The sequence below is a fragment of the Lagopus leucura genome, unplaced genomic scaffold, assembly GCF_019238085.1.
Source record: "Lagopus leucura isolate 7727_CA_CO unplaced genomic scaffold, USGS_WTPT01 Super-Scaffold_100094, whole genome shotgun sequence".
Taxonomy (NCBI): Eukaryota; Metazoa; Chordata; class Aves; order Galliformes; family Phasianidae; genus Lagopus; species Lagopus leucura.
In genome coordinates this window covers 395,031-418,177 of record NW_024962321.1, presented here as the reverse complement: position 1 = coordinate 418,177, position 23,147 = coordinate 395,031, and the positions used below count along the sequence as shown (strand labels likewise).

Sequence of the window (23,147 nt, the reverse complement as noted above, 5' to 3'; positions counted from 1 at the left end):
GCCGCCAGCCCGACGCCGAGCGGAGCGGCGCGGGGCCGCCATGTGCGGGGCCGCCGTGCTGCTGCTGCTGGCGGCGGCGGCGGCGGCGGGGCCGGGGCCGGGGCCGGGGGGCGGCGGCGGCGGGGAGGAGGCGATCCAGTGCCCGCCGTGCTCGGAGGAGCGGCTGGCCCGCTGCAAGACCCCGCAGGGCTGCGCCGAGCTGGTGCGGGAACCGGGCTGCGGCTGCTGCGCGACCTGCGCGCTCGGCCGGGGCACCGCCTGCGGGGTGTACACGGCGCGCTGCGGGGCCGGGCTGCGCTGCTATCCGCCCCGCGGGGTGCCCCGACCGCTGCACACCCTCATGCACGGGCAGGGCGTCTGCACCGACCTGGCCGACGTCGAGGCCATCCAGGAGAGCCTGCAGCCGCCAGGTAGGGCGGGGGGCGGGATGGAGTTGGCGGGGATTTGTGCCGCCCGCGGTCGGTTGGGGAGAGCAGAGTGGGGGGCTTGGCGGGGGTTGCAGTTGGATGGGCAGCTTGAAGGTGCTTGGAGCAGGGCTGGGCTGCATGGATTCTCATGGGTCGCCTCTGTGCCATCCTCACCTGCTCCTGGCATGGCAGTGCTGCCATGGGTGCAAGAGGAGCACCTGCCAACAGCCCCCACCCGCTTGCAGCGTGGCAGTGTTACAGGGTCACATCTGTGCATCCTGGCACAGCTCTGGGGCCGGGCAGGGTCCGACTGTGCAGAGCTGATAGAGCAGCTCCTGTTGTGCACTGGTGACGCCGGTGCTCCGCTCCCAGGGATGCTGCTGGCACGGCTGGGAGGAAACAGCAAAGAGGCTGCAGGGCACCTGCTTCCCTCACAGACAGGTCAGTGTGGGGCCGTGGCCACAGCTCTGCATGCAGGTGGGGCAGTGGGGGCAGGGGAGCCCTGGGGCTGCAGCTCTGCTGCTGCAGGCTCTGCCCTGCTGCCCCATGTTCCCATCATCGGGGTAAGGGGTGGCCCTCTGCCAGGGTTCCTGTGCAGTGTCACCTGGGGCTCCCAGGACAGGGCATGTCCCATCTCCCTGCTGTGTCCCATCACCTGTGCCAAAGGCCCTTTGTGAGGTGCCCCCTGACCCCCCCTCCCAGGACAGACATTGGCTGTGAGCACTTGGCACAGTGCTGCCGGGGGTCCCCCTGCGCTGCCCGTCTGTCCCCAGCCCACATCCTGCAGGAGCTTTCTGCACTCCCTGGCCCACGGCTGCACTGGGCTGCCAAACCCTGTTGGTTTTGGCTTTGCCCCGTATAACGCAGCATTTTTTTTCCAGAGCCTTTAGGAAATGGAGTTGCAGCTTTTTCCTTTGTTTCCTGCGCCGGTTTGGCTGTGCTGGGGCTGTGGGTGGCCCTGGGATCATGTGCCTGGCCAGCAGAGCCGCAGGTGGCAGGAGGGGACAGTGGGCGGCCACGAGCCCTGCGCCTGGGGCACCCTATGGGGCAGCACGGGGCGCTGCCCTGCTACCTGCACCCAGTGCTGCTGGAGCAGCAGGGCAGAGGCTGCAGCTGCATCACTCCCTGGCATGGCACTGCGCCGTGGTGCTGCCTGAGCCCTGCTGTGTGCCCCAGGGCCGCTGCATCGGGCATCCAGGACCTGCGGGTGGCGTCTGGGGAGAGCTGAGAACGTCCTGCAGCACGCACCACGAGTGGCTTAATGATGGGTTAATAGTTATGTCTGGGAAAAAGTGACTGAATGCTGCCAGCACCTGCTCTTGCCCTGTCCCGGCGGTGTCACCGGGGCTGTCGGGGCGTGGATGGGGTCCCTGAGCTGACCCCAGGCTCAGAGTGCAGCCGGCGCTGCTGTCCCCGTCCTGCAGGCGCCATCCGGGGCTCCGCTTGCTGCCTCGGGGCTCTCCTCCTGCTGGAGCGCAGTGCTGTGAATCACACGCCCAGCATGTGACAAACCTCATTTGTGGCTCCCGCTAATTGAAGGCGACGCTGAATGCCTTGCTTATGTCTGCTCCTGTCCTCGGGCCAGGCAGAAACCCCTGAGCTCCCGAGGCAGCACCCCAAACCCAGCCGTGGGGTTTCCTCCCCGTGCTGCTCTCTGTGCAGCCCTCGTGCTGCTGGTGGTGCAAGGCCGGTGCAGCGCGAGCTCCAGGTCTCCTTCCTGGCTCTGAGGAATTTGCTTTTCCCAGATCTTTGTGCTCCACTTGAAGGAGTTCTGCTGCCCAGCTCGGTGCAGGAGCGCTGCCAGCAGCAGGAAGGCGAGAGGCTCCTCGGCCGGGTGGGAGCTCGCCCTGAACCGCAGCCATCCTGCAGTGGGGAGGGGGCCTGGAGCCGGGGGCCGCGGTGGGGAGCGCGATGCTGGTGCCGACGGAGCGCCGCCGTGCTGCCCGGAGGCACCGCGCTCCTGGGGACCTCAGGAAAATGTTACTGGCATCTGGTTTTATTTAACCGAGAGATTTGACACTGACAGCGGCTGGAGGGGGAGGGGGGCTGGGCCAGGAACGGGGGGTTCTGGTCCTGTGCCGGGCTATGGTGCGGAGCAGTGCCACTCTGTGCCCTGTGTCCCCTCCATGGGAGCAGCACTGGGACTTTGCTGTGGTGGCCCCATCAGTGCCAGGCGTCCCTGAGGAGCAGCGTCCCCAAGTGAGTCCCAGTGGCTGCAGCACAGTGCCTCAGGGATGTGACACATCGCCGTGGGGATGTGATACGGTGAAAGGGGCTGCCAGGGGTCCTGGAGTCACTCCTCAGTGGGTGTCAAGTTTGTGTTTCAAATGTCAAGGGCATGAGCCGCTTCCTGGAAAAAAAAGGACAGTTTAAACAAAAAGCAAATATTACAGTGATGGAGAAGGGTTTGCCAGCCAGGTGGGCTGTGAACTTTACCCAGGACACTGGGAGCTGCTCAGTGACCCACTGCAGCCAGGAGCTGCCGTCAGGTACACAGTGCCCAGCCCTCCTCCAGGCGCTGATACCGCAGCATCGGGCCCCTCCATGCAGCAGGAGGAGTGGTGCGTGGCCCAAAGGCATCGCTGGGCCTGGAGGCAGGGGGACCTGCAGCCCAACGGAGTCTGAGCAGCCCCGGTCTTATGACGTTCCCTCCCAGCTGCCAACATCTGGGATTGCAGTTTGGCTCCGTGTGGGCGCAGGCAGGGATGCCAAGCGCCGCCCCCCCCCGGCCGGCCAGCAGGAGGTGGACTGTCCTATTCCTGGAATTCTTGCTTTCATGTCCCGGAAAGGGAGCGGGGGGCTGGGGCTGTGCACCCCGAGCAGAACCTGGTGGGGCCCCGCAGCCCCGGTCCTGCTGCAGTTTTGGGGGCTCCAGGGGTCGGCTGTTGTTCTGCGTGTCCTGGGGTCACCACCCCCCCCCCCGGTGTCCATTGGCTGCACAGGGCTGGCAGGGTGCACCCCAGTGCTGTGCAGTGTTCCAGGCATGAATTACAACCCTGCAATAACAGCCACGTGGAAACAAACTGTGAATGAGCAGTAAGAGTTCCTGAGAGCCTTTCCCTGTGCTGTGAGGGGTCTCAGTCCAATGCTGTGCCAGGGACAGGGAGTTGCGTGGGGGGAGCACTGGGGGCTGCCTTGTAGTGCTGAGCCCTGCTGTGTCCTTGCAGAGAAGGAGGAGATCGAGCACCCCAATAACAGCTTCAGCCCCTGCAGCATCCACGACCGCAAGTGCCTGCAGAAGCAGCAGGCGAAGCGCGTCAACAACGGCAATAAGATGCGCAGCAGCGGGAGCCCACATCACCGCGAGGAGACCCGGCCCATTGTGAGCACTGGGGGCACCAGGGCAGGAGGGGGGCTGGCAGTGGGGCGGGGTGGGAGGATGCCCCACTGAGAGCTCGGCTCCCCCCTCCCTGCAGGCCCAGGGCTCGTGTCAGAGCGAGCTGCACCGTGCACTGGAGCGACTGGCGGCCTCACAGACACGGACACACGAGGATCTCTACGTCATCCCCATCCCCAACTGCGACCGCAATGGCAACTTTCACCCCAAGCAGGTGGGCAGGGTGGGGGCTGCACGGCGGGGGCACTCTGCAGGGCTGGGCGATGTGGGGGGCACTGGGTTTCAGTGGGAGCTGCAGAAGCTCCTGGGCTTGTCATGGCTCCATGGACGCTCACTGAAGCTGTGCCTCCCTTCAGTGTCACCCGGCGCTGGACGGGCAGCGGGGCAAGTGCTGGTGTGTGGACCGCAAGACGGGGGTGAAGCTGCCGGGCTTCCTGGAGCTGAAGGGGGACTTGGATTGCCACCAGCCAGCAGACAGCATGTGAGCGTGAGCGCGGCCGGGCCGCCCGCCGGGGCCATGGAGGAGAGGGGACACATCTGCCGAGCAGCTCCTGGCGCCCGTGGACCCCAGCGTGCCCCCCATCACTGCTCTGCTCTGCCCACGGTGCAGCACCGTGCCGCCCCAGTGCTGTGATCTCCACCCAGCAGCCGCTGGTGGCATCCCTGTCCCGCACAGACCCCGGTGCGGACAGAAGGACACTGCCGGGTGCCAGCAGGGCTGCTTTCAGGCTGTTTCGGTGGAGATGCATAAAGGAGAAAGCAGCGCTGCGCCCCTCCCTGCCTGCAGCCCCCTGCCGCAGTGCCTTCCCTGCGCCCCCCTGAGCGCGCAGCACAAGAAGTGCCTCAGCCCCCCGGTGTGGGCAGGGAGGGGATGGACCCCCCGCTGCCACCTGCTGTCACCTGCCTTTGTGTGCGTGGGGTGGGGGCCGCAATGAGCAATAAGGACCTTCACCCCGGGGTGGGGCAGCAAGGGCATCAGAGCCCAGCTCGCGGTCGCTGCCCTCTCGTCTTCAGATAGGGCGCAAACAGGACGGGTTTCCATGTCCTGCGGGTGTGAAATGGCAGCAGGTGTGGGGCTGAGCGCGGGGTGGGTCCTGCAGGGTCAGTGCTGCGCACCGCCGCTCCTGCTGTGCTGCTGCAGTTACACACTGCCCTGCACCGGCATAAGGCCCCCCACCCCCCCCGCCGTGACCCCACTGTGACCCTGCCATGACCCTGCCGTGACCCCACCGTGACCCTGCCGTCTCTTTTCTGCACTGATGCGATCGTAGTTCCCTATCGGACGACCCCATCGCTCAGGCTCTGTGTAGCACCATCCTTCCTTTTACAGTAAACTTGAAGCTTTGTATTGTTAAAAGAAAATAAGAAAAGAAAAAGCTGTTGCTGCATTTAGTGGCCATGTTCCCTTTCCCTCGTGACTCGGGCTGTATGGAGATGGGATGCCCAATGGGCACCTCCCACCCCAATGCTCAGAGCACAAAGCGTGGGTGCTTCTGGGCAGCGCTGCATCCCCTTTGGGGGTGACACCGTGCAGTCCCCATCATGGATCAGGGTCCTGGTTGCTTCACAGGGTGCCCCGAGCCGGACGGGCACAGTGAGCTTCCAGGAAGGACGGCGTTGGAGGCGCACATCGCTCAGGGAATTGTTTGTTTTTTCCTAAATCCGGGTGGTTTTGGCTGAACTCCCCCCCTCCTGCAGCGCTTCCCTGGAAAAGGGATTTCAGCAAACGCAGAACTCCCACTGCGGGCAGCGGTGCCTGGAGCTGCTCCCGGTCGGGCTGGAGGGAGGCAGCAGCCGTACCCCTCCCTGCAGATCAGCCCCCGCTTTGCTGGCGAGCGCTGCAATCTGGAGCTGTTTGGGTGGGGGGGCCCGGCTGGGCGGCGCCGGCAGCGCTCCCCCCGGAGCCGCTCAGAGCCAAAGCGTTTGGATTCTGCTCCCTGCTGCTCAGGGCAGCGCTGCCATAAACCCGAGGAGCTGCAGCAGCGCTGCCTGCGGGTCGTGCAGTGCGGGTCCTGGGCTGGCATTGCTGAATGAGAACAGGTCGAGTGGAGCTCGGCCCTCCTTCGTGGCTCCTGGCCGACAGACGGACAGCGTGCTGCAGGACGGGGCTGAGCACTGCGGGCAGCAGAGCGCTGCATTTCAGTTGCTAAATCACTGCAGTGAGATAAACAATGCGCTGATTTATTGACCCCCCCCCAGAGGGCCGCGTGGCACAGAGTCCGAAATGAGAGCAGCGCGGGGGGAGGAGGGTCTGCGCAGACCCAGTGCTGCAGGGCTGAGCACATTGACGTCAGCCAGGGCTCCGGCCCAAATGCGTCCCAGTTCCTTCCAAATCCCAATGCTTCACCGTCGTGAAAATGTCAGCGTTTATTTCTCAGCCTGTGGCGCTGTGAGGAGGTCGCGGTGCTCTGGGACATGGCTTTGCAGAAAGGGCAGAAGAATTCAGAGGCGTTGCGCACAGCTGTGCCGTGCTGGCAGCTCTGCCACCACCGGTGCTTGCAGAGGAGACTGGGACCTTCCAGCGCAGCCCACTGACTTCAGACACCGTGATGCTGCTCTACTGCCACAGTCCCCCCAGACCTCCCCCTCTCCATGGGGAGGGGGCACAACGCCGTGGCTGCAGGGATGGGGCCCAGCACACCCGTCCTATCCCAGCATGTGGCAGCGGCCGGGCGCTAAGGGGCGGGCAGCAGCTTGCTGATGAGGTCGATGACAAGTGCTGCTGGCTGCACAGGGTCGTACTCCGCAAACAGGTGGCACAGGTTCTCCGAATCCATCTGGCTTTTGGCCACAAACCCGAAGATTCTTTGGAAAAGGAGAGGGAGAGGCGCTGAGCTGCAGAGGGACCCGCTCCAAACGGCCCCGGCACCGATCCCGCTCCATCCCCTCCTTGGCCTGCACCCCAGTCACGTTTGCTGGGAAGGAAAGCGGCCGGGAGAAGCATTCTGGCAACACTGCGTCCTCCAACAAGGAGAGGAAGAGCCGCGCTGTTGCCTGTGCCTGGGGGGGCAGGGGCCAGGCGGGGTCCCGTCTGGGGGCACAGAGCTGAGCCCCTCCCCTCCCCTGTGCTGTCAGGTCAGAGCCCCCACCCATCCCCACTTCAGCCACCCCTGTTTCCAAGCGAGGGTTCTGCATCAGGGTCAGGCTCTCACCTGGAGGATTTGCAGTACTTCTGCCACCTAAAGGAAGGGGAACATTTCAGGGTCAGCTCTGCACAGCAGCTCTCGCCCCACTGCCCCCCCGCGCCCCACACTCACTTCCTGCCCTCAGGGTCCATCCCGCAGAACCGGAGGGCACTCAGTGGGTAGTGCCGCCTGAAGAACACCCTGCGGGGAGGGGGCACAGCGTCAGGGCGGGGGGCACCACGGGGGTTCTGGGATCTCAGACCGACGCACGGCCCCATAGCATCCCAGCACCGCTGGACCACCGCCACCCGCTGCACTGAGAGCAGCACCGCGCGGAGCTGTGAGCACAGGGATGTCGCAACGCAGCTCTGCGCTGCAGAACGCATGGAGCACTGCAAAGCTGAGAGCTACCCTGCCCTGAGCCCCCACCTCCTCTGCACATCCGTCAGTGTGACGCCCTGCTCCGACGCTCTCAGGCGGACCAGGGTGGGTGTGGGCAGCGGATCCAACTCCAGGGTGCAGGACGTGGCCTTCTGCACAGCCGGGGCTCCCACCAGCGTCTCTGTGCTCACCGAGCCCAGGTACAGCGCATTGCACTCTGCGGGAACAGCACAGTGGGGTCAGCACCCACTGCATCCCTACAGCATCCTGCGGCATCCCTGTGGCATCCCTGAGGCATGGGAGCAGTGCTCCTGGGTCAGGTTCAGTTCTGCTGACAATGAGAGACTGGGGGACGTGGAAATTCTTTGCGAATGTGCATTCCACTTTACTCAAATGCTTTGTGCTCATTGTTTTAAAAGTCAAAATGTTTAATTTTTGGTTTCTAAATGTCAGATCTGGCTTTTCTTCCCCTTCTGTTTATTGCATACTTCTAGTAATGAAAAGCAGAAGCCCCCCAGGCCAGCTGACAGCTTAGCGCTGGCTGAAGACATGACATTTGGGGCTGACTGTGCTGTTCCTGGTCAGGCTGAACTTTTCCATTTGCCAACTCGTTGTTCAGAATTTCCAGCAGTGACCGCACTGTGACACCAGCGCTGCCCCAGCCCCGCTCCCACCCGCAGCTCCCACCCGCAGCTCCCATCCACCCCCACTGGCGCCCTCGGTGGAACCCAGCGCTGGCTCCAAACAGCCCCTGCTCCCCATCCCTCCCCTGGGAACCTCCCCCTTTCAGTGCCCAGAATGAAGGCAATGGGGAGAGAGCCTTAAAAACTGGAGGCGGTGTGAAAGCGGAGGACTTTGGGGTCAGCATCCGCCTCGGGACCTCAAGAGCTGCCTTCTCCAGCACACCCACAGCTCAGCACCGCTCCTGCGCTCACCTGCAGATCTCTTCAGCGGGGACTGCGTGGGGCTGGGGCCGCAGTCGGGGCCGTCCTCTCCATCCGTGAGATCTGCGCGGGGCACAGACGGAGCAGCAGCGCTGCAGGTTGGGCTGCTCCGTGCTCACAGCTTGGCGTGGGCCGAACGCCTTCTGACACTCAGAGCAGCGCAGCACAGGCTGGGACAGGGGGGGCTGCAGAGCACTGCGCTCACACCTACCTTGGGCAGGGATGCGCAGCGCGCAGGGCAGCGCCAGCGGGGTGATGGCGTGCTGGTACACAAAGGCAGGCAGGCTCCCTGCAGCAGGGCAGATCAGCACTCGGCCCCACACAGTGCCCCGGGGACTGTGGGAGGAGGGGCACGAAGGGGGGCTGGGGTGGCATCCTTACCGAAGTACAGCTCCTCGCTGGCGCCCCGCAGGTGCACCCCTTTGGCCGAGGACTCGATGAGGAAATGCCGGACGAGGTCGCTGCTGTCGTCACCTTTGGGTGGCACGGAGGGGCTGTCAGCGCTGTGAGGCTGGGTTCAGTGACACCCCCGTGCCCCCCGCCAGGCCCCCACCTGGAGCGCCGGGAACCTTCATGGCCAGCCCGAAGGAGCCGCGGTACGACGTGCTGTCCCGCACCAGGAACGCGCCCGGCTCCTGGTCCTGCAGCAGCTGGATGGCTGTGGGGCACAGTGGGGCTCAGCCCAGTGCAGGGGGTTCCCCACCCCAGGCACAGGGCTGCCCCAGGTGCCCATCCTCACCTCGGTCCCTGCTCATGGTGGGCTTGAACCAGAACTTGGAGGTGTCCATCACGAACTTCAAGGTGGGCTGCTCGGCCCGGAGGGGACCTGCAGGGGGGTGAGCAGAGCTGGGGACCCCAACCTCTGTGAGGAGCTGCTGGGGGATCGCTCCCTCCTGCTGACCCGCAGAGCTCTCCTGCTTTTCCCACGAGAATCCCAATTAAACCCCCATGTCTGGAGAGCTGCCTCTGCTGATCTCCCTGGAGCACAACGGTCCCATTGTCTGCCCCTGAATGAGGGACCTCACAGACCTCGGTACCTTTAATGTCCTCCAAAGCAAACGGGAACCCCATGCTCCTCTCCCAGCTCCAGGCCCCACACCAGTATGAACCGACAAAACTACGGCCCTCGCTTTCAGCTGCCATCAATGAGTGCATCTGCACCTCCAGTGGGACCAGAGCATTGCTGGTCCCCCCCACCTCCCCAAGCAAGGAGTTGCATGCCATGGGGATGCCCTGAGATCCCCCAGCTCCAGCATGGACCCCGCATTCCTCGCATCCATCCCCCATAGATGAATTCCCCCCCAAGAGCTGCCCTATAGCAGAGCACTTACTGTCAGGGACGCAGGTGAGCGTGGGTGCTGACAGCGCGTTGTTCAGGGTGCTGAGCCCTGGGCTGGGCTGCACAGGGGCTGGGGGGGCTGTGCTCAGGCCGGGGAGGGGTATCCCACCTGGCTCCAAGCACCCATTGACCAGCAGCACTGGGACGTCGGGGAGGATGGAGGGTGGGCAGCTGCTGGCCTGGCCCTTCAGGGAGAGGCTGGATGGGACAGGACAGGCTGCAGGGGGGCGCGGGGGGCACAGAGCTTCTCCAGAACGAGACCTGGTGCCAGGTGATGATGACTGGGGGCTGCCCACAGAGCCGGGGGGGGATGGGCAGGCGGCATCGGGGTCATTGGCGTGGAGCGAGTGGGTGCTGCTGCAGGAGGAGGGAAGGAGGGAGGCATCAGGAGGGGCTGCAGGGCTGGGGCACGGCGCACGCATCTGCCCACAGCCCACCCCACCCCACTGCCATCACTCCCACCCTAATGGATAAGGGCTGGGACGATGGCACGGGGTACCCCATCCACCCCCACCGCCTGCCTGAGGCAGGGCACAGGGCTGCGCTCACCTCCCAAAGACATAACTGGTGTCAGAGCCGGGGCTCATGGAGAGCAGGGACACCTCGCTGCCCCTCTGCTGCGCCCTCACTGCCTGCATGGGTTTCAGCAGCTGGTCGGCACCTGGTGATGTGCGGGGGGAGATGCTCTGCCCGGCTCGGGGAAGGGGCACGGCGATGCTCTCGGACACGGAGCAGCCCGGGGGGGCCGAGTGGGGGCTATCAGGCCGTGCAGGGCTGGAGAACACCACGCTGCCGTTGGTGCAGTGCCCTCTGGGTGCTGCTGCGTGGGGCAGGAGGCCGCTGCTCTGGGGAGACCTGGAGAAAGGGCTGGGGGAGCCCTGTGGCACCTCGGTGCACTTGGCTCTGGTCGGTGTCATCTCGATGTACTTAATGTCTGCAGGCAGAAAGAGAAGAGCCGTTACAATCCAGCGCCTGTTGGGCCCCAACCCCAACCCCCGGTGCTGGCGGCTGTAGGAGGGTTACATGCAGCCACGTCTGCCAGACCCCCCCGCTGCCTGCCAGGACCTGCCATGGGTGCTCCCTGCGGCAGCTGCTGTGTTTGTGTCTGACTCAAGGGAAAACCATCCAACCTGACGTCAGGCTGGGGGGGCCCGGCCCGCATGGTCCCCCCTCACTCTGATGCTTCCCAGTGGGGAGGGGCTGCACCTCACAGCCTCTTTGCTCTCTGCTTTTGCAGTTGGGGCACACAGCACGAAGCAGCCACCTGAGCTCAGGGTCCCATGAACAGCGCAGCACGACCCCCCCGTGGAGGGGCTGCGCACCGCAGGCGCTGGATTTCCACCCACGTTTCCTTCTGCATCCCTGAACACGCCGGCACTCCAGGCCGAGCCAGCAGAGCCTGCAGCAGCAGGCAGTGGGTTGGGGCTGCGCTTCACCCCCCGCTCCAGGCGCCTCGCTCTGAACATGCCCAGCTTTGTCCTCAGCGCCTGCACTGTGCTCGGCCCTTCTGAGCCGTGCGCTGCAGACAGGAGAGCCGTCGTGCAGCGTGGCTGCATTCCCAACCTGGTGTGGGCAGTGGGAGCACAGGGCTGCTCAAAGCATCGGCACACAAACGCTGCTGGCTGGGCACTGTCAGTGTGTCCCTCAAAAGGAAAAATACCCTCCTTTGAAGAAACAACTTCATGTTCCGGGCTGGCGAAGCCCTGTGCCTCCCACTGAGGCTCCTGCTTATCAGGTGTGGTTAAACCTCAAATATTTGCTCGGGCTCTTGGCACGCTGCTCAGCACCAAGGAGCGGCAGCAGGAGCACGGGGTGGGCTGAAGGGCTGCTCCCTGCCAGCACCAGCAGCAACCCAGCCCTGCTCCCAGGCGGTTCCATTGCCGCTGCGCGATGGAAACTCCTGCCACGTAGAGGATCAAAACCCACACTGTGTTTCCCATCAGAGAAGAGCAAAGCCCTCCCACGTGCCTCCGGGTGCAGGCAGCCTCCTGCCAGCCCTGGCTGGTTTGCAGGAGCTGAGTGGCACCTTGGGCAGAAAGGAGGGTGTGTAAATGGTTTGGAAAGTGCCGCAGGGTCGGTGTGGTGCTGCGTGTCGGCTGGGGAGGAGATGGAGCCCGAGGGGTGGGTGCTGCCCACACTGCAGTGCAGCAACGAAGCCTATACAGAAAAAGAGCTGCTAGGACAAAATGGAAGCCAAAGTGAGGCTTTTCCCACCAAGCACAGGGTCGGACTGCCAGCTGCTCGGCCCACATGCAGTGCCAGTTCTCCCAGTCCAGCAGCATGCTGCCTGCTGGGGGCCATGGGCAGGCACTGCTGCCCACCTCACTGCCCAAAGTAGCAGCACGAGGAGAAAAGGGCCCAACATGCACTTTGCCACAGCCCTTATCTGCAAGGCCACCCCTCCCATTAGTGCAGCACGAGGCGCAGCCGCATGGGGAACGCCCAAACCCCGTGCTGTGCCCACATGCCGCACCCTGCACGCCCATTCCCAGCTCCTTGCTGCCCAGCTGGGGCTCAGCACAAACCCCTCATCCTCTCCCAACCCCACAGCACACACACATGAGTTCCCAAAAGGAACCAGGGAGAACTGGTCTCCCCACACCCTTAGGCCCGAAGGGTGGGATGTTATCTTTGGAAGGAGCGCTGCAAGCAGATGCCCATGGCATTTTGGTGCCTAAGGCTGCAGCTGGGCACTGTGCAGCCTGGCTGCTCTCAGCCGGGTGCTCCCACAGCAGCACACCTCCCCGCACAGCATCACAGCCTCCTCACTGCACAGGGCACCAGCACTGCACAGATGCGGGCAGAGCCCTGGGGTTGGGAGCAGCACAGCACCCGAGGGGGAATGATGCACTGCAGAACTGCTGGCATGGAGCACCCCAGTGTGTGAGCAGGACGGGGCCGTGTGTTCTGCTCTGTGCTGCAGGGATGGGGTATGCTGCTGGAGGAGCACGCAGCCCTGGAAATAGAATTTCCCTGACCAAACACTGGAACATCAACAAGGGGTAGCTGTGCAATGAGCAGTGCCTTAGCCCAGGGCTTTGGAAATCCGGCTCCAGGTTCCAATGTTCTGTGGGTGAAGGGTGACCCATGAACGGCCCCACCGCCCTCCTGCAGGGATGGGACTCTGTGGGGTGAGGTGTGTCACTGCCCATCTGCACTCACTGCTGGCAGCAACGTGGGCCAGGAGCTTTCAGAGAGTGACACATCCCATTCCTCATGGGAAATTCCTTCTCCAAACATAGGGGAGCAAATATTAGCCTGGATTAAAGGCTGCTCTCCCTGGTTGCTCTGGGGTCCCACTGAGTATGTGAGGTGTGACATTCTGGGGGTGAGTGGGCACCCAGCCCCTCCTCCTTCCCATCACACACCGATGTGACACAGGTCCCACTGAGGACATGGCTGCACCCACACCATCCTCATCCTCAGCCCGAGGTGGGAGCCCACAGCCCCTGCCCACCTGCTGCCTCCACGTCGTGCTGTGGGGTGCCAGCAGCGTCCCCCCGGGCAGCAGGCACGGCCACCTTCCTCGGCTGGCAGGAGAGCGGCTGGAAGCTGGGGTCGAGCTCCAGGATCATCCTGTTGAGGTTCTCTATGGAGATGTCCAAGATGGGTGACCCGAGGTGGGCGCTGGGCTCCGTGCCCACATCCTCCTGGCTCAGGGACGGCTCCTGCGGTGCAGGGTGACCCCCCTGCAGCCCCCGGGTGGGCAGCGGGGCTGCGGTGCAGCGCACAGCACCAGGCTCAGCCCAGGCGTCCGTCGAGTAGTAGGAGCACGGGGCGGGCAGGCGCGGGGTGCCCTCCTGGGACGGGACGCACACACTCTGCCCCACGCGCAGCACGTGGCTGTGGATGACCTGGGACATGGCTGAGCACCGACCCTCCTCCTCCCGCTGCTGCTGCTCCCGCGTCGGCCCCACGGAGCCGGGGCTCCTCCTCGGCCCACAGCTCCAGCAGAAGAGGAATCTGAGGAATGCAGGAGAGCAGTGTTACACGAGGCGTGCTGCGGGCAGGGGCCGGCTGTAGCAGAAACTGCGAGCGGAAGCACAAGGCAGTGCAGGAAAGGGCCTGTCCTGCTCTGCACCACCTTCACTGCATGGCTGGGTGAGCGCAGGGACAATCGCTGTGCAGCCCAGGATTCGGCAGCATGAGAAGCTGCATTAGTGCTCATTTTCTTGTAACGAGTGAAATGCAGTAGTGGCCCCTGGGTCGGGGAAATCCCTGCTCCCAGCGGCTGCACCAGGCACGGACAGCAACAGTGGCTGCCAGCAAATGCAATGGGGATCCTCGCTCGTGCACCTCAGGACGAGGAAAACTGTCCTGCCCCGTCACAGCAGCGGAGGTGCAGCATCCCAGAGCTCAGGGGCAGCTCAGCTCTCGGGCAGCGCCGCGCCGCTGGGGGGACCCGGAGGACGTCACGGCCAGGAGCTCAGGGCCGCCTCACATCCCGCGGAGCAGCGCGAAACGCAAACACCGCAACGCACCTCCCAAAATATTTGCCCTTTCTTGCACCAGGCCCGAACGCCTGACTAATTAGCTCGCCTATCTCCGGCTGATTAACGCTGGAGTCAGAGGATTAGGGAGCAGACACGGCGCTCCGTGGGCGGGGGCCGCGCTCCGTTCCGTCACGTCTGGCGGCAGTGACTCATCGCGGCCGCGGTGCCGAGCGATGCCCGGCGGCACCTGAGGGCTCCTCTGCCCCAACCGCGCGGGCTGAGCGGACCCCCATCCCCACCCCCAGCAGCGCAGGCCGGGAGGGAGCGTTTGCTGAATAGAAAGGAAAAGTCATCCCAGGTCAGAACCGCGAGCCCAGCCGAGCGAAAATTGGATTCCCCCGCGGGGAGCAGAGCTCGGTCAGCGCCCGCACGGCGCAGCTGGGTTTAATTTCAGTAGGTACAGCAGTAACGGGCAGCACGCACGAGCCGGCGGCGCTTCCAGGAGCGCACGGCCGCGCTGAGCCCCTCGCTTTCCCCGTGCCGGATGCCGCTGACGTTCAGCCGCAAGGAGCTCCTGCCCTCCCATGATGGAAGCACGGCCTCACCCCAGGCCCTGCGGCTGCCAGAGCTGCCCACAGCACTTCCCGGGGCTCCGGAACGCCCTACGCGTGGCCCAGCACCGCTCTGGGTCTGCGTGGAAGCACCAGAGGAGGAACAAGGCTTCTGCTGGAGGAAATGAAGCGATAACGCCCGCACGTGGGCAGAGCAGAGCAGCAGCCACACGGAGCCCCACGTGTGTGGGACAGAGGCCTCTAAGCGTCCTGATGTGGGACCTTGGGACAGACATCTGAGCTGGGTCGCAGAGCGGGGACCAACGCAGCACGTCAGCTTCCAGGCCTGGGGGGGTTGTCCCCGAAATACGAGCCTGGGACGCTGTCAACAAGGAAGAGCCTTGAGACAGTCTGACCTACAGAGCTCAGCACACCCAGCTTAATGACCGTGGGGCTGCTCGGTGATTGCTCCGACGAGCAGGGCGTGCTGCTGACCTGAGCAACACAGCTGCCATGGTCACAGTGCTTGGCCTGCAGACACAGAGCTGCACAGCCCTGCAGCTGCAGGGGGCTGCACTGGGACCAGGGGCAGCGGGTGCCCAAGGAGGAGCAGTGCACCCCAGTGAGACCTATTGGAACCTCAGCAGCAAACAGCATCACGCGTTTCTGGGAGGTGGAGTGGTTGCAGAGTGGAATCACTGCTCCAGTTGCTCCCTCCTTTCCCTCTGAGGACCCTCTCCTCCCCTCCAGGATCCTTTATCTCCCCATGGTGGGGCTGCACCTCCAGAGGAGATCTGTCCAGAAATAGATGGTGTTGGCTAATCCCAGGAATGCTTGGGATGAGTTACAGGAACGTGAGATCTTCTCTGGAGCTGCAGCCCAGATTCCTCTTGCTGCCCAGATTCCTGCAGCCTGCAGGCAGGTCTCCCTGGCAGGCTGTGTCACAAAGCCTTATTTCACCAAAAGCTGCAGCGCTGGGGGCTGTCCCCCCCACAATTTGGGGGTGCTAAGGGAAGGGGCAGGGAGGGAGCTCTACAGGGGACCCAGAAGAACTTTAAGCATATCACTGTGCCCACAATCTCACCACACACCCTATAGGGATCGCACTGATGTCCCCATGTGGGACAGGACCCCAGGACAGGATGAGGACCTCCTCACAGCCCCCCACATCACAGCACTGCCTTCCTCACACCCACTGCCTGCATGGGGGGTTGCAGCCCGCAGCCACTCGCACAGCTCCCACACAAACACTGCCCGGATCGCCGGGCAGCAGCATCACAACAGCACTGCGACGGCGCTGGGAACTCACGGCCGAGGAGCTGCGCGGCCCCAAAGCACAGCGATTACGTTCCCCCACCCCACGAGCACCGCCGGGCAGCGAATAGCGCCGTGCTGAGCAGGAGGGAGGGAAGGGACGGAAGAAAAACAACGTAACCACAACCAACGCCAGCAGGGAAAGCCGAAAGAACTGAAACAAAAGCACAGAGAGCGCCGAAATGTGCCCCGAAGGCGGCTCCGCACGGTACCTGCACAGCAGCCCTTCAGCCCCCGATCCGACACAGCCCCTCCCCGAGCGCCCGGGATATAGGGCCGCTCCCTCCCACCGGGCCAGGTGTGCTGCGGGAGGGGAGGGGAAAGGAGGGAAGGGGAAGGGAAGAGAAGAGAAGGGAGGGAGGGAGGGGAGCTGCGCTGCCCTCTGGCACGGCGGGCGGGGCCGGGCGCTGCTCGTCCTGCAGCACGCGAGGCATCGCCTCGTGTGACCCCAGGAGCCGCCGGCGCTGTGCCCCCAGCGCTCAGACCTGTGCGGGGTTAAGGCACACGCGTATCCATACAGCACCCGGCGCTCAGTGGGGATGGGTGATGACAAATAATCCCCCAGCAACTCTCCGCAGCGCAGCCCGTTTTGCCCCGGGGTCGTCCCGCTGTCGGTGGGCGCGGAGCCACATGAACACCCGCGTCTGCAGTGCCCTTCCTCCAGGAAACCTTCCGCTCTGCTGCCCAGGAATGCTTTCAGCTCACCGCCACGCCGCAGAGGGACCCTTTGAAACGCCCGGTTTATCAGGAAGCACATCATATAAAATCCCATTCCTTTTAATTCCTCGAACTCCCTTTACGACCTTCCGACATTTTATTTATTGTTTTTTTCCTGCCGTTACATCCCTGGGCAAACATTGCAGCTCGCAGCCCTTCCTGCCGCGCCGCTCCCCCCTCACAGCAGCACCTGCAGGGCAGCCCCGGCTGAGCTCCCCCAGGCCCAGCGGCGCCCAAATGCTCCGTGCTGATCCCATCCGTGTGCTGCGGGCTCTGTGAGGCCTCTGTGTCCCCGGGTGAAGCAGTTCCTCCCGGCTGGGTGTGGGATTGCTGCTGCTGGGGGCGCTTTCAGCGGCAGATCGCGATCCTTCATTCCCTTCACGCCGCCCGCGGTGCCATTCACAAAGCGGTGCCATTCACGCTCCCTTTGTGCGCAGCGCTCCGGGCTCTTCTGGGGGACAGTTGCTATAGGGGATGGCTGTGGTGCTGCTGACTCCTCCCAGAGCGGTGTGGGACCCTCAGGAAAGCAGCCCAAGCATTTTCCCTTGGCCTCTCTCCCGCAGCTCAGCCGAGCTACAATCCCTGCCTGCACTCTGCTTGCAGCACAGAATTAACAGGGTGGGCAAAGCACACAGACCTCCAAAGACCAAACACCCTCCGTGCTCCACAGCTGTTACAGCCTGATTAGGCTTTTACCTTAATTACTCTCACTGCCAAGTTGAGGTGAATTGGCTCCGATGTTTTGGGTTTAAGCAGTGAGGGACACGTGGATGGACCTCCCCAGCTGAGGCAGGCTGCAAAAATCCCAGTCTGTTTCAGCCGTGTGAGCAGATAGCTGCGCAATTGGGATCGTGGAGGGTTTGTAAGTGCATGGTTACATCTTTGTGGAATTTGAACAAAGTAAACATGCAGATACCTGTGAGCTGAGACAGCAAAGGGCCTTTCAAAGGATATGAATAAGACTTGGGAGCACTTCTCTGGAATTCACGTGTGCAAATGTGGAGAAAAGGTGGAGAAGGAGCACCTTGGGCAGGATGTCGTGCTGCAGCCCGTGCCCAGTGCCTGCAGTCCTGTCCCACATCCCCCATCCCCCCTTGGAGATGCACGGCAGCACTGAGCCCCATGGCAGGGCAGGCTGCAGCAGGAGAGCCCCCACCGCCCCCCAGGGCTGCAAAATAGAAGAAAAGGCACAGAGCACTGAAACGCTGACTCGTGGAAGTGAAATACCCACAGCAACTCTGGGCACAGAGCTGGGTGATGCTGGTGATGGTGAGGACCCCAGCCTGGTGCAGGCGGCCCCCGGTGCCCCCAAGCAGCCCCACATCTGTGCCGTCACCGCTTCCTTCACCAGCAGCAGGTGAGTCAGCTCCACTTGGAACACCGACGCGCGTTACGCAGAGCGCTGACGCAGCCCCGCGGATCCCCGGCTTGGGGCTCCTCAGCCGCCTTTTATGGAAAAAGGACTTTTTGTTTTCCACACCTCAGAGGCAGATTTTTGCAGCTCCAGCCTCTGCCGTGCCTGGGAGCACCGGAGACACCCGTGGATGGGCCTGGGGAGGGTGGGAGCAGAACTCTGTCCCGTGCCCTGGATGCACTCTGTGCTCCTGGAGCAGCTGCACGTGCACACGTGTGTGATCCAGAAGCCTCTCGTTTCTGCAGACAGTGCTGCAAGAAGGCCTGAGGTCTGGGTACAGCTGGTGGCAGCCTGCAGCTGAATTATGATGGCAAAGTTTTCTTCTCTGGAGGGAGACATGTCTGAGCTCTCATGTTGGGAGGAAGAAGGGAATTAAATGGAGCCCTCCTGCCCTGCCCCCGTCCTGCAGAGCTGCGTTTGAAGCCCACACCATCAATTTTCCCTTTTCAAGAAATGACACCTCTGCAGCCCCAGGGCAAGGAACCGTGAACAGCCTTTGTCTCGCAGCTGGCGTCTTTGTTATCAAGGTGAAGCCAGCGAGAACAATTGCTTTCCACACTTGCTTTTCCTCTCTATCTCAGCATTGTTTGCACACACTGTAGTGCCCCACACCAGCAGCTGATAGGGATTGGCAATTGAAGTGAATTGTACCCATATTTGCTCAACGGAAGACCTGTAAGCCCTACAGCAACAGGGATGGGAAAAGGATTCCGGGCACAGGGAGCAGCACTAATTACAGCTTTTACTGATAATAGCTGGGGGGAGCGGGAACAAAAGTGACGGCACAGGAAGAGGAAAGGTAGAGCCAGTGTGTATGGAGGGCCTCCAGATGGGTGCAGCAGCCAAAGGATGGAAGAAGAATGGGCTGATTATTGCACGCTTTATTGGGACGGGGAGACAGTGGGAACCACACACTGCTCAGGGGCTGCAGGCCTGTGCCCAGGGTGGGAGAGCCGAGACGCACCTTGGGTCCATCCCTACATGGCGTCACCCCATGGGACACTGCAGCACGGGCACACCTTGCTGAGCGGGATTCAGCCAGAGCCACGGTGGGCTCCTGCATGGCTCACATTCCAATGAGCCCACAATGGTTCCATGGTTCATCTGCCTGGGAGCCGACTCACAGCTGCTGACATTTGTCACGCCGAAGCCATTCTGATACTGGTGGCAGCAGCTCACACCTGCAGGCCGGTGCTCCGTGTGCTCTCCCTACAGCCTGTGCTGCCTCTGCCTTCATCTCCGGTTCCGCAGGGATGCCACGGGCTCTCACTGCTGTCCCGGCCACGGCAGCTCCCCGATAACCTCCCAGCACACGTATCAGCAAAGCATCGGTGCCTCTCACTGCTGTGCGAGGCAGGCAGACACCAGCGGGGCAAAATACTTCGTTTTGGGTGCAGGCAAGCCGGTCACTGCTCCTCTGTTAAGATCTGCTGCCGGCGCTGCCCAGGAGGGGATGGGAGCTGGAAGAATATCGCAGCACCTCCGCACCCAGCGCTGCACCGCGAGCCCCGGGGCTGCGAATGGCTGCCGTTCAAGGCGGAAGGAGAGGAAGCTGCTAATGGACTCCGAAGGAGTCGCAGCCGTTCTCCTGGGGGAGAGAAAAAGCTGCGCGCCGATCAGCAGCGCTTCCACGCTGCGCTCAGCCAACTGCTGCGGTCACAGCTCCAGAGCGGGGAGACGCGCAGCTGCGACCGCACGGGACGGAGGGCAGCTCGGGCAGCTCGGGCAGCTCGGGCCGCGCTCCTTCCATCCCTGCTTGGCGGCTGCTGGCGGCGGGGCGCGCCTTGCTGCCCTGCTTTGCGCGCCCGTGAACGAGCACGAGCGCGGCCGCGTTCTCTCCCTCCCTCCTTCCTGTAACGGAGGGGCGCCCCGCAGCGCCACAGCTCGCAGCAGGAGGAAAGACTCGACTCCTACAGCCAAGAAACCGCGGTGCCCGCAACAGGCTGAAGGCAGAGCGCGGCGTTCGTCCGCGTTAGCAGCGGGAATCCCGCGCTGCCGCTCCCGTTATCGCCACCCCGCTCACGCCGCGCAGAAACCACAGCGGTGCCGCGCGAGCTCCGCAGCGCCACCGCGCGGACAGCGGGAGGAGTCCTCCAGAGCTGCGGGAAACGGAACACGAAGCGGCGGAGGGCAGCGCGCAGGGAACGCGAGGAGCACCGGGAGCTCCGCGGGAGGCGCGAACGGCCGCCCCCAACCCGGCTGTGGGCAAACACCGCGCAGCTCCGGCCGTCAGCGAGAGCCCCACGGCGGCTGCCGCCCCGCTAAAGCTCTTCACGGCCGCTCCGCCCCGAGCCGCGAGAAGGCGGCGCTGGGGCCGGGTCACGTGCTCCGAGAGATCCGCGCTCTTCCCGTCAGGGGGCGCCGCGCGGCAGCGGCGTTCGCGGAGAGGGTGAAGGGCGCATGCGCGCTCTGCCCGGCACGTGGAGGCGGGAACACGTAAATCGCGCGAAGCCGTCGCAGCTTCCTGCTGTGCGGAGGGCGCCCCCCTGCGGTCAGGCGGTCCTGGGGGCTCCCTGCGGCTGCGCCCCGCCTGCTGCGCGGCACGGAGCTGCTGGGTGTCGTTAACGGGCGCACACGTGTTCCTCTGCTATCCTGTTACTTCTGCAGGATTTAAATAGAATCTTTTTAATTTTCCTTTGTGGCTCATGTAGTGCCCATCCCTGCACCCACATGGTTGGCATCAGTGATGCAATCCAATCCAATCTGTGGGCAATGATACGATTCACGTTCAGGATGTGGCCTCGGCTCCTCCACTGGCAGCCCTAACGGAACCAAAGGGCTGCACTGCGCAGGTCCTGAGCTCCTCTTCTGCTGCAGCTGAGCCTCGTGCACAATTGTGCACTTTATTTATCATTGCGCTGCTGGGTTTTTGTCTGCTCAGACGTCCTTTTGCTCGTGGCAGGAATTCCTTGCTCCTTGCTCACATCCTGGCTTGTGATGATATTTGGATAACACAAAGCATCCGTACCTCCTGAGAAGGGCTGTGTGTTTCTGTCTCTGTTGAGAGCTTTGTGTGGGGAGCAGCAGGTTGGCAGCGTCCCAGAGAACAGAATATTGAAGTGTTTTTGTATGAGGGCGTTGTGAAACTTCCCTTGATAACACATTTCATGTCACTGTATGTTTATTTCTTTAAGGTTTTGGTGGGTGGAGTGTGGGCTGTGGGGGATATCCCTGTCAGGTGGAAGCCAGCTGCATGCATGGAGCAGCCTTCGTTGTTTTTGTTCATTTCAGTGCTGCAGAAAGGCACGAAGAAAGGACTTCTTGTCTGTGCAGACAGAAGAGGCACCATCAGAGCCAACCCCCGTGGAGTCAGGGAGGTTTCATTTTGCAGTAGGTGTGTTTGAAGTTGAAATGGAGGCGGTAAAATCTTCTGCAGGTTACATTTCAGAACGAATCAAGCCCCTGTTAAAAGTGCTTCCAGTGTATTTAAATTAAAGCAAGCTTGACTGCTCACGTAGCACTTCAGTGTGGCTTAACTCTACTCGCTTTTTGAACCCCCAGCTTTGTTTCTGAGGATAAACGTTCATGATTTTTTTGCAGGACTCCCAGGCTGCGCTGTGAGCAGCGAGGTGCCGCCTGTGCTGAGCACTTCTCAGCCCTTCCCACGCGGTGTCAGCATCTCTCAAAGAAACAGCTGCTGTTGGTCCTGTTGGCTTGCTTCAGGTCGCAGCGTGTTTCAGGGCAGTTGCTGTGACTGACAAACCTCGTGCATGTCTGCAGAAGGAAATGCTCTGTGAGGAAAGGCTCCTTTTGTGCCACTGTTACAGGGGGCATGGCGTGGTTTGTCTGGCTAGACTGCGACCAGAGAAAGTCGCAGCCTCCCCATGGAGACACTGTGTGCAGGGAGCTGCTGCCCCTGGTCGTGCTGGTGCAGACCGCGGCTGCTTTGGAGCAGGTCTGGGCTGAGCAGGTGCCAGAAGCCCCAGGTGGGACAGCTTGTCTGCAGTGCTGCTGCCTGACGATGCGTTGTCTCTGTGCTCTGGTGGACGGGGGCTGAGCCGCTGGAGTTGTGCCCTGGCTGCAGCCCACATCGTGCCCCAGGGCACCCAGCTGAGGAGGCACGGCCTGGTGGCATCTCACATCTCGCTTCTGATGGCTGGGACACCTTTGTTGTTTGTTACTGGCTGCACGCTCCAAAGCAGCCCCCAGGCCTTGCAGCGATGCTTGGCCACTGGCCGCTCAACTGCAGGTGAGTGTGGAGCCTTGCCAGCAGCTGCTGGCAGCAGAGACATTCTGGTGACCCTTGTGAGGGTCTGGTTGTTCGCCAGGCCTGCTGCCATCCCGTCCCAGCCTGGTGGAAGCTGTGTCAGTCAGAGCACAGCGCCGTGACTTTTGGTGAAGGTTGCCTCTGCATGCAGTCAGGTCCTGAAGTGTGAGCATGAGCACTGCAGCTCCCTGCGACCCTCTGGTGATGCAGAGAGCATCGACTGCGAATGTGTTAACCTCTTCAAAGGAGCTTTGTGTAACTCCCTGTTGAAGAGCGGGGCTGAGCTGCAGGGTGGCAATCGCTGCTGGCTGTGTTAGTCATCCAGAAAGAGACTTGTTTTTCCTTCTCCCCCTCCCCGCCCTGGCACGGGGTAGAGATTCTTTCTCACTGCTCGGTGCAGCCACAAGTTAGAAGAAGAAACTTGTTATCTTGAAGGGAATCAGTCAACACTCCCCTAAAAACACAAGCTTTCATTTGCACAGCTCTGGTGGCAAGATTGAGCGGGGCGTTTAATTTTGCTGCCAGAGCCCCCGGAGTCTGAAACCAGTTCTGCTGGGAGACAAAAGCAGACCTGAGCACGTGTGTGCTCACACCTCCTTCCACATTAACGTTCTCATGTAGATGTCAGATGCCCTGTGATAAGATGCAGAGCAGCGGGCGTTCTGCTGTGCTACCTGGGGGGGAAGGCAGAGGGAGTGGGGGGCTGGGAGCCCCATGTCCCCGCTGCCATGGGGCTGTATGTGCCTGGTGGAGGCTGAGGATGGGAATATTTGCTTTCCTTGTAATTAAAATTGCTAAACCAGAGTGTCTAAATTTGATTTCTAGACCGCACAAAGCCAACGGGATCAAAATCAGAGGAAGCAGTTGATGCCATCTGGTTAAACACTGATTTTTGTATGTCTAAATCAGCATCTTCCTTTCAGACAGTCGGGTGGGAATTCTGTTGCCTTTGTTGGGTGTGAGAAGCACACAAAAGCA

The 23,147-nt window shown here is 62.5% G+C and overlaps 2 protein-coding genes across 2 annotated transcripts; one reads left to right on the top strand and one right to left on the bottom strand.

Moving 5' to 3' along the window:
* The first annotated feature begins 40 nt into the window (after positions 1 to 40).
* IGFBP4 (insulin like growth factor binding protein 4) lies at positions 41 to 5,132 on the top strand. The gene is made up of 4 exons (XM_042887614.1): positions 41 to 410; positions 3,575 to 3,729; positions 3,824 to 3,958; positions 4,101 to 5,132. The coding sequence occupies exons 1-4, from the start codon at positions 41 to 43 to the stop codon at positions 4,227 to 4,229; spliced, it is 789 nt and encodes a 262-aa protein (XP_042743548.1). The 3' UTR covers positions 4,230 to 5,132.
* Positions 5,133 to 5,909: 777 nt separating this feature from the next.
* On the bottom strand, positions 5,910 to 16,139 carry TNS4 (tensin 4). The gene is made up of 13 exons (XM_042887613.1): positions 16,044 to 16,139; positions 12,991 to 13,496; positions 10,083 to 10,467; positions 9,526 to 9,890; positions 8,934 to 9,020; positions 8,748 to 8,852; positions 8,576 to 8,668; positions 8,406 to 8,483; positions 8,186 to 8,257; positions 7,299 to 7,467; positions 7,002 to 7,070; positions 6,897 to 6,923; positions 5,910 to 6,549 (listed from the first exon to the last, which is right to left on the bottom strand). The coding sequence occupies exons 2-13, from the start codon at positions 13,394 to 13,396 to the stop codon at positions 6,420 to 6,422; spliced, it is 1,986 nt and encodes a 661-aa protein (XP_042743547.1). The 5' UTR covers positions 13,397 to 13,496; positions 16,044 to 16,139; the 3' UTR covers positions 5,910 to 6,419.
* Between the last annotated feature and the right edge of the window lie 7,008 nt (positions 16,140 to 23,147).